Below are 9,662 nucleotides of genomic sequence, written 5' to 3'. Positions count from 1 at the left end.
GTCGGTGCCTCAGCACGAGCCAGCAGGAGATGATTGAAGTAGGTGAGGTAGATGACTATAGGTCCACTCCTGCTGGCTCGTGCCGACCAACTTCAGACTGGTAAAAAATATTTTCATTGTTGTTTGTAGTCAGTTCAATTTAATTTCTAATTATTAATTTCTATTATTATTAGTTATTAATTTCTTTCAAGACAAAAAATAGCACCACAATTTTGAACCTTACAACAGTGAAATTAATTCCTTTTCCAGGGTTCCGTACCGTAGGGTAACAAACAGCATTACTGGCGGTTAACTGTCCGTTTGTCACAGGGCCGTATCTCGAGAACTTTGTGTAAAATGAGGGTTTTCACATAGGCGAAATATCGCTAGATGGCGTTAGTATCGCGAGGCCAGTTTGACGTTTCTGTCTTGCTTGCGATTGGCTCATTTAGTTATTTAACCAATCACGAGCAAACGTTTAACGGACTTAACGATACTAACGCCATCTAGCGATATCTCTGAAAACCCTCATTAGGGATTCCCTTCTTTTTTTTTAAATCTTATTTGGGAAGTCCAAAATTCTGATGTTTTCCAAGACTGACCCGTTTCTGCTATTTGACTTGTACCGAAGATTTTTCAGAGATGAACAGAACCCTCGGTACGTGAGTCCGATTCTTTTCAGCGTTTTACTATTTTGTGACGTTTAACTTTCTACTTCTATTACTTATTGTGCTTCACGTCCAAATTGCAGTTTCTCGACGTTCTCGAACATCGCTAGATGGCGTTAGTATCGAGAAATTAATTTGATGCCACAGTTTTGATTGCGATTAGCTCATTTAGTTACTAATCGTAGTGACGCTAGCGTCACAAATTTGTGACGCCAATCAACTTTTTTACCGACACTAATCTGTCCGCGACATTTTTCAAACAATTGCAGATTTTTGTAAGTAAACATGTTTTTCCTGTAATTTAATAGACAGTGTACATGAATACATGCCATCCTACGTAAGTTTAAGCTATTAAACCGTGAAATATCTTGTTGGAAGTACGATTTTTTGCTAACGCTAGAGACAATTTTGGTAACGCAGGAGACGCCAAAAGTGTCTGTAAAATAGTTGATTGACCCAAATGTGCGTTTGTTAGGGCGGCGATATTCACTCGGACCTACTCGGACGATACTAGCGTCAACTAGCCCGTCACAGGGATCTCTAATTCATCAGGATCCTATCTTCAAATAAAACAAGCAATACTTATAAAGTAACTTTATTTTAGAACTTCCTGAAAGATTTCTTCGAGCCCTTGCCCTTGGAAACCTTCAGTACGTTGAACCGCACAGTTTTGGAGAGAGGCCTGCACTCGCCGATGGTGACTATGTCTCCGAGCTCTACGTCTCTGAAATGAAAAATGAAAGTATTTTAGGCTTGTTCTAAGGTCGTCTTGGGATGCGGGGGAGGCAAGTTTGATCAGAATTGGGTTAAAGCACGATCATCGTCAATTGGTTATTCAGAAGACCGTCGTGTGTGTATCATCATTTGAATAGAAACAATAATTTCTAGTAGGATTGAAAGCTATGCCGAAGATACGCAACCAAGTTCCGCGACAAACTTTACATTCTGACGTCAAATTTTGGTGAGATCAGCGCGAAACTTCGGTTACCGCCCGACGAAATTTCGGTTGTGGAGGACGAGCGAATCGTGGCAGCGAAATGGCAGCAAAGTAAAAAAAATAGGATTGGCAACACATTTCAGATTTCGCGTATTCATGCGTGTGTGTGTGTGAACGACTAAGCTTTGATGTGCTTAGATTATTATTCTCTTTCATTTACGGATTTCATTAGGTCTACGGAAATTTTCAAGAGATTTGTACCTATCATACTCATCCTTCTATTGCGTGCTGTTTTAATAGAGCAGAGACTGGCTTCACGCAGCGTTGCTCTATTAGATGACTTAAAACACACCGCACCATCCAAGCCGTGCACCCTGCGCGACTTAGCAGAGACCCTATCTCTTCACGCTCATACCTCTATACCTCTAAACCAATTTCAACGAAATTTGGTATGGTCATATTCATTTTAAGAAGCAATATCTCAAAGAGCCACGAAAAACTTTGTTAGGGTTCAATGGCAAAAACGGAACCCTTATAGTTTCGCCATCTGTCTGTCTGTCCTTCCGCTGCTTTGCTCAGGGACTATTAATGCTAGAAAGCTGTCATTTTGCACGAATATATATGTAAACTGCCGACAGATGGTATAATAAAAAATAAATTTTTTTTAGAGTACCTCCCATAGATTTAAAGTTATGGTGTTTTTTTTTTTCTCATCCAACATTGTAGTGTGGGGTATCGTTGGATAGGTCTTTTAAAACCATTACAGGGTTGCTAAAACGATTTTTCGATGCAGTGATTTGTTTGCAAAATATTCAACTAAAGTACCTACAAATTTTCATTAAAATCGAACCCCTTAAATCTAAAAAAATATGGAAATATTAGAAAAAATTCAGGATGGCAGTAAGTATATCAAACTTACAAGGAAAACTATAACCCTATTTCGGGCGTGTCCGACACGCTCTTGGCCGGTTTTTTTTTAAATATAGTTTAAAACCCTGGGAAGGATATAGCACAGTTTTTATCCCCGAAAAAGTCATAATTCTTGCGGGATAGGTAATAGGTACTTCTCAGACGGAGTAACGTTCAAGAGCTTAAACAAAAATATGCTCACCTGAAGCATGGGGAAAGATGGACAGACATGTTCCTGTGCCTCTTCTCGAACCGGTTGTACTTGGGCAGGTAATGCAGGTAGTCGCGTCTGATGACGATGGTCCTTTGCATCTTCATTTTCTGCACCACCCGGTGAGGATGCGGCCGCGGATAGACACGTTGCCAGTGAACGGGCACTTCTTGTCAATGTATGTCCCTTCGATGGCCTGGATTTGCAAGATGGTTAGGTGGATGCCATCATTTCAGTAACAATATTAGCCATGCAGTGGTGTGATGGATATTGAAGTTTTGGATACTTTGAGGAATAAGCAAGCAGCACCAGATTTAAATTGGAGGGCTTGCAGCAATGATTTACCTCTAAAGTGCAGAACTTCAATACCCAAATTTGGAACTGTGCAATCAGTATTTGGGTTTAGAAACACGAGTTTCATCAGGTGTTGATCAGAAGACCGTCGTGGGGTATCATCATGTAGCACAGTTCCACACCACTGTTGAACCTTTGATTAGTATTTCTGGTTAGTGTTAGCATTTCCATGGATGATATGGTAGTTTTATTAGTTCTTTGACAATGTTTATCATGAAGTAGACCTTTACACACAAGGTTTCATTTAATCTTAAGATAGAATGGTCCAACCAGAATAGTAGACAAAATGGACATTTTAAAAATTAGAAGTTAGTACCACTCACATTTGTTCATCAAAAGATGGAAAATAGTCAAGCCATTTAATTTTCTAGACTCTATAGACTTATAAATGTAAGTTGCACCTTGTTAATTATAAGTTAAAGTAATAGTATTGTGTACAATTCTGGAATGTCAATTTTATGTATTTAAAATACAAAATATGTACTTATTCACTATCCGGTTTGACCAATCAACTGACCTGACACCATATTGCCTTATTCAGAACCACAATCCCATTCACCATTTCTTCCTGCCAAATGGTATTTGGATGAGGGTGAAAAGAGACGGTGAAAATGTGATTGTGAGCCTCTGGTATGATTTCATGGTTACTGTGATAAAGCCTATTGCAGTAAATGGAAATGTCAGTAACAAACATTAACAATTATGAAGACATGCAAGTTAATGTGTTTGAGTATTTTGTTACTTTGCAAGTGGCATTGATAACTTTGTTAAGTAATGGGTGTGTATGGGAGGCTGTTAGAAAATATAACAAAATACAAAATAGTAGAACTGAAGAAAAGATTGAGATGCACCAAATTACAAGGGAAGTGTGTTGTTAGATTATACAAAAATTTATGATATTGAATTGTGATAAGTCCTGCGAATTAGGAGTTTTACATTTGTAGTGTTAACAATTCATGCTATACTAATTTACCCCTTGAAAGCCAGAGCAATATGACTCTTCTATCACATTTTTGTACTAACAATCATATTATCTTGTTTCTTTCTCAATAGAGTTGTACAGACCTGCATAATATCTACCACAGTGGAGCATACAAAAATATGTGACCCATACTACCAGACCAAGAAATAAGAATTGTATGTGATATTTAGGATTTTTTGGGTCACACATCGGTGCTAATGTGGTGACTGTACCACTTCAGGGTTAGTTACCTCCAAGTTCAGAACCATAATTAGTTTAGACTGCAGGTTTTAAAGGGTTCAATGACTCAGTATTGCAACGATATACTTTCTTACGTTAGTTGCAACATTTTAAAACAAGCACACCTTATGCTAATACATAGTATAGATACAAGCAACATGATTTCCTGTAACATAGACCCCATGTAAGCCACCACCATCCCAAGACAGCAAAATCATCAAACCTCGAGTGGAGTCTTAAACCCCAGCCCGACATTCTTACAATGCCGCATTTCCTTCTTCTTAAGCCCCCCTTTACGGTTCAGGAAGACCGTAGCCTGTTTTTGAAACGCTTTCTCTGTCTACAAGAAAAAAAAAACACAAGTTAGCGGGCACACTCCATGCTGGTTACCTCGCGAGGCGTCTTGAATCCTAGCCCCACGTCTTTATGATATCTCAAAGGCTTCCGGCTTCTCTTCACGCCGATGCCTTTTTTACGGTTTAAAAAAACCGTAGGTTGCTTTTGGAATGAACGTTCCGTCTGCAATTCATAATGTACATTGTAATAGTGATTAGCACAGGTCTAACTACGGTACATTGCTGTTCTACAAAAACAATACAGAAGTGAAGAAACATGGTCGCTGTGGTCATTTTGCACAGCCGTCTAAGTTCCGCTGAAATACTGAAAGGCAGCGTTAGGTTACCTAGACAAGCACCATAAAACTAACCTATCAACACCCATCGCGATCACGGTCGTTTCCGGATCATGAATATAAAATACAATAGTATCATTACGTTATTGCAGTAATCTGCCAAGCAAATCGATTTTATGAACATTAGGAAACGTCTAATGAACAGCACCGGGTAAAAATCAATCCCCACGTGGATGAACACAACAGGCACATTTTCACTTTAGGCACAAAGTTTTCACTGTGAATTATTAGAAACGTATTTTCACCACGTTTATTACGACTTCTACAGGCGATATCGCTCAATTTAGTTGAAAATTATATTAATTCACAGAAAAACCAGAACATACCTGATCCGCCATCTTGCTTGACAACGAAAAGAAGGTGATGTTGCCATGTAAAATCAAGTGTCAAGTCAAGAATATTGTCAGTTCTCAAAGGCTGCGTTCATAAAAATAAGCCAGAAGATGTCTTTTTATTTTATTGCATCATCGAGAGAAATTCCCAAAAACGAAAGAGACGCAAGGAAGACGAAAGAAAAAATTGAACATGAAACATTTTAAGTAAATCATTTTAGTTACCTTTATTTTGTTTTATATTATGTCTATATAAATTTAAGATATTGATTGTTAGAAAGTTATGTTTATTAAACTACTTCTAACATTTAGAAAAACATATTTTACATCTAAGTATATTTATGATTTTGTACGCATGTATCCTTTAAAGATAATGTTTATTATAGAGCAGTACTTATTTTACCTGTTTTTTATTCGTTTGATTGAATATCCATAACAATTTTGGACCAACACATTTAAAATGGATGACTCCATCCTCCACCACAACTACCACAAGTACCACAACTTCCTTCTTGACACTAAAGAATGTATGGTAACATTTATAAACGAAACTGTCAAACAAGAATTGTTATGAAAAATACCCATCGTTTCAAGTAATTCGAATAAAAACGAAAAAATCCACATAGAATTCGTGTTTTGCATTACTAGAAACAATTTAGATTGTTGAAAACTTAGTGCTGGTTTCTAATTTATGGGTAGCGAAGTGTCCCGAGGCCGTATGCATGGGAAATATGAGCTTAGTATTTCCTTTTTGTTTTGTTCGCTAAAATAGTGATTCTCGTTGATTTAAAATGGAAGAAGTTAGGCAGTTGGTGCAGGAAGAAGGCAGGGAGGCGAGGAACCTGTTGGCCTTTCACGTTGCCGTCGACACGCCGGGTAAGTTAGCAAAATATGTAACATTCTTTTGTTACTTCGCAACTTGAGTTATAGGTACTTCAGACCATCGTGGGCGTGAAAACACTATTTCCTAATAACAACTTGCGTTGATAAACATTGAGTTCGACTTTGTATTTAACATCAGTCACCTTATTTGGTACTTTGTATTTTGACTGTGTATGTTTATGTTATGTTATACGTAATTGTAACCTAGTAGCATTTGAAATAAAATACGATGTTATTCAATTATTTCTTTAGTTACAACTGTGGTCAGTATTGCTTAGTGTCAAATGTATTCCATGTAATTTCTGAATTGTTCATTAGAAGTGTTGTTCTTTAAAGTCATTGTATTGTAGTCCTTATTTGCCGCTAATGTTTTCTTTGATCACTATCTCTCAAAAATATTGTTAAAAGAGATAAGCACAAGTTTGCTACAACCAGTACAATCATGGAAATGTACTAGTTAGGTATTTTTAGTTTTTTTATCACTCTAATACATATGTAATTAAATTATAATATGTTTATGCATGGTTTGCTCCTATTGAACTATCACAAAATAAAAGGTATTATTCACTATTCAATTTAATTCGATTGGTTAGTGGTCAGTCAATCAAAGCATTTTGAAGAACTTCAGAGAAATTAAGTTCAATTGCTTCTCTTGAGAAATTGTACTACATTTGGTAAGAGCAGAAAGATGGGTATACTTCATTTTAATGCACTGTCTGGAACTTTTAATTGTAATACATGCAGAATTTAGCATTCTTTAATATTGAAGAGAATGACACTTCTGGGTAGCAAATTCGGAAATGGGAGCAACAGCTAATCAGTAAATACATTTTTTTTAAATTGTGGAATTGCATTAAAACTTCTGTTGGCTAATCCTCTATGTAGACCTCTATGCAGTGTTCTTCAATCTGTGGGTTGGGGGGTTGTGGATGCCCCTTAAGGTAGGGTTGCCATATGTCCCGGTATGCAATTTGAAACATGGTGTCCCGGCAATAAGCAAATTGTCCCGACTTGGTAACAAAGATAAACATCTGAATTGAAAACAATCAGCAGTAAAATTTTAATGGCAATGCTGGGTTGAACATGGCATATTACAAGCTACTTTTCACAATCAAATGGTTTTGAATGGAACCTTAATGAAGAACTGAAAAGGTTGATATGCTATGACTCAGTCTGATGAAATATGAGTTGGGATTGTTTAGAAGTTAAATATATATGAATAGGAAAAATTCGTGTCTAGATTCCTGTCCAGCGGTGGTGTAGGGGTTATAGCACGCAGCACGGATTGCTGAGGACCTGGGTTCGATTCCAGCGCTGGTCTCTTTTTCTGGTTTTTCTGTGCATCCATGTCTCAGTTTGTATTTTCGATATGGTTTCACGGGATACCCGTAAAAGAACAAATTTGGAGTTGAAATAAAAAATACAAAAAGACTCCAAAAAACCAATCATGATCACTAAGTTATAGTTTATTAGAAAATATTGGACACATTTATGTTTTGCCAGTTAAACAACAAGTTATGAAGATAATGCTAGTTCAAGTCCGCGTTGAGTCGTAGAGCCGTGGTGGCCTAGTGGTCGATCTATCGCCTCTAAAACCTCGGCTCGCACAGCTCTGAGTTTTTTTTTTATTTATTAATCCCATAACCGCTCTGCAATATAAGGTGTAGGTTACGCTACGATAAACTGTAGGATATGGGTGTGGCGTAAGAGTATACGTTACGACAAATCGGACGATCGACGCTGACGCTAATATATTTCTACGAGAGTGAGAGGGAAGGTACTATACGAACTTCTATTTTCGTTGTAGCCCTACTGATCGTAGGATTTTTCTTAACGTCTGTGGGCCCTTATCCCTATTAAGAGTTTAAAGACTTCTCTTTCATCAGTAGTAACAGTAAGTGCCGCAGGTCGTTTCTTGCGCAAGCCGCCGCGCGCGCAGGCGGTCCCGCGCCGCGCGCCGCCGCGCCCTCCCGCCTCGCGCCTGCGCTCGGCCTCCGCCGGCCGCGACAAGCGCTCCGAACTGCGCGCGCGCTACTGGGCGCTGCTGTTTGGGGACCTGCAGAGAGCCGTGAGTATCAATTGTGACTGAAGGATCTACACATTACACCGTACCATGCCATGACCGTAATAGGAACGTGTCAGACAGTGTACATGAAACGCATAGCACGCGACGGCGACTGTTGGTTACGAAACGTGCTAGTGGTCATAGTCTCATACTTTTAAATACAAAGAATATCTTTTGCCTGGCACGTTGCTAGTACAGTCATGGTATGATACGGTGTAATGTGTAGAGACCTTAAAAATGGGCAAATCCGAATCTAAAAATTCCAAAGGGTCAGTTTCTCGAGCAGATTAGAATCCTTTCAAATCTTATTGACTCCGAATTCCGAATGAGCTACAGGATCGAGCGGCTCACGGTCTACATTTGATTATACATTCGAGCACACCTTGTTTTAGTATGGTCTCCTTATCATCTTACTAACGTGTGAGCAATCTCAATCGAATTTGTCGCATCGTTCTATCTATCTACCTTTTTGTATGAAGTTGAAAACTATTCGATTTTTTTCAAATGCCTTAGATGATCTGAGTCCTTATTGCCTACGTATCTGCCGGATTCTTCAGCAGAGTTTTTCCGAACCGGTGGTAGTTTTTTTTTGACATTCATAAGTGCTTGTTATAGCCTAAATTAAATAAAGATATTTTGACTTTGACTTTGACTTGACTTTGACTTTGACTTTGACTTTGACTTGACTTTGACGCTCGCGATCGCAATCAAATGACAGTTTTTTATCTGCCATTTGATTGCGGTCGCGAGTGCCAGAAACGTTGCGCAATACGGCTCTGACCACTGCAGCACTGTTCTTTTTGTTGCTGTAACTGACTTATAGTAAGGTCATCTTCCACAGGTGGGTGAAATATATAACACAGTCGAAGCTCACGAAAATCTGAACGAATGCCAAGAAGTGATACTGGTGCTTGAAAACTACACGCGCGACTTCAAAGCACTGGGAGAGTGGTTCCGTCTCAAATGGGAGTATGACAATACCCCCCTCCGCAGAGACCTCAGAGTCTTGCTTGGGAGATACGTAAGACTGACTTTGTCCGCCCAGAATCTAGACGCACTCATTCGGTGAAGAGTTCACCGTCTGTGTCAGGTAAAAATAGTCCTTGTCTTTCTGGACATAATACTCCTAGTGGCAAGAACAGCCCCAGTCTAACTGTAAAGCTAGTCCAGGCAGTGGCAAGATTAGCCCTCGTGTCTCATCGGGACATAGCACGAGCCCTAAGCCAATATTGAGTTCTTTAGTAATAAAATTGCTGCTTCTAAAGTTACTGCTAAACCTGAGCCTAAATTGGAAACAAAATTGACTGAGATTAAAGAAAAATATGTTAATGGAGCGGTTAGTGGTGTTATTGAGGAGAATGATGAGAAAGTATTGCAGTTTTTACAAGTTCAGGGTGTTGCCGGTGAAAACAGTGGAGGATGATATACTACCT

At 38.8% G+C, this 9,662-nt stretch overlaps 2 protein-coding genes across 2 annotated transcripts; one reads left to right on the top strand and one right to left on the bottom strand.

Moving 5' to 3' along the window:
* Positions 1-1,226: 1,226 nt before the first annotated feature.
* Positions 1,227-5,368, bottom strand: RpS11 (ribosomal protein S11). Its single transcript, XM_074104780.1, is given in 5 exon segments — positions 1,227-1,371; positions 2,696-2,822; positions 2,825-2,900; positions 4,650-4,778; positions 5,277-5,368. Coding segments are annotated over 5 exon segments (468 nt in total). The 5' UTR covers positions 5,289-5,368; the 3' UTR covers positions 1,227-1,247.
* Positions 5,369-5,820: 452 nt separating this feature from the next.
* On the top strand, positions 5,821-9,298 carry LOC141440125 (S phase cyclin A-associated protein in the endoplasmic reticulum-like). The gene is made up of 3 exons (XM_074104593.1): positions 5,821-6,158; positions 8,051-8,232; positions 9,071-9,298. Exons 1-3 carry the CDS (start codon positions 6,074-6,076, stop codon positions 9,296-9,298), a joined length of 495 nt encoding a protein of 164 aa, XP_073960694.1. The 5' UTR covers positions 5,821-6,073.
* The last annotated feature ends 364 nt before the right edge of the window (positions 9,299-9,662 follow it).

This window comes from Choristoneura fumiferana, chromosome 22, assembly GCF_025370935.1.
Source record: "Choristoneura fumiferana chromosome 22, NRCan_CFum_1, whole genome shotgun sequence".
NCBI lineage: Eukaryota > Metazoa > Arthropoda > Insecta > Lepidoptera > Tortricidae > Choristoneura > Choristoneura fumiferana.
This window is presented reverse-complemented; position numbering and strand designations above follow the sequence as displayed.

What these genes read in the sequence shown, in the direction of transcription:
- LOC141440125 (XM_074104593.1), top strand. Translation starts at nt 6,074, where the DNA reads ATGGAAGAAGTTAGGCAGTTGGTGCAGGAAGAAGGCAGGGAGGCGAGG. An exon ending in CGTTGCCGTCGACACGCCGG is followed by an intron (nt 6,159 to 8,050) that starts GTAAGTTAGCAA and finishes CTCTTTCATCAG; the next exon opens with TAGTAACAGTAAGTGCCGCA. An exon ending in TTGGGGACCTGCAGAGAGCC is followed by an intron (nt 8,233 to 9,070) that starts GTGAGTATCAAT and finishes CATCTTCCACAG; the next exon opens with GTGGGTGAAATATATAACAC.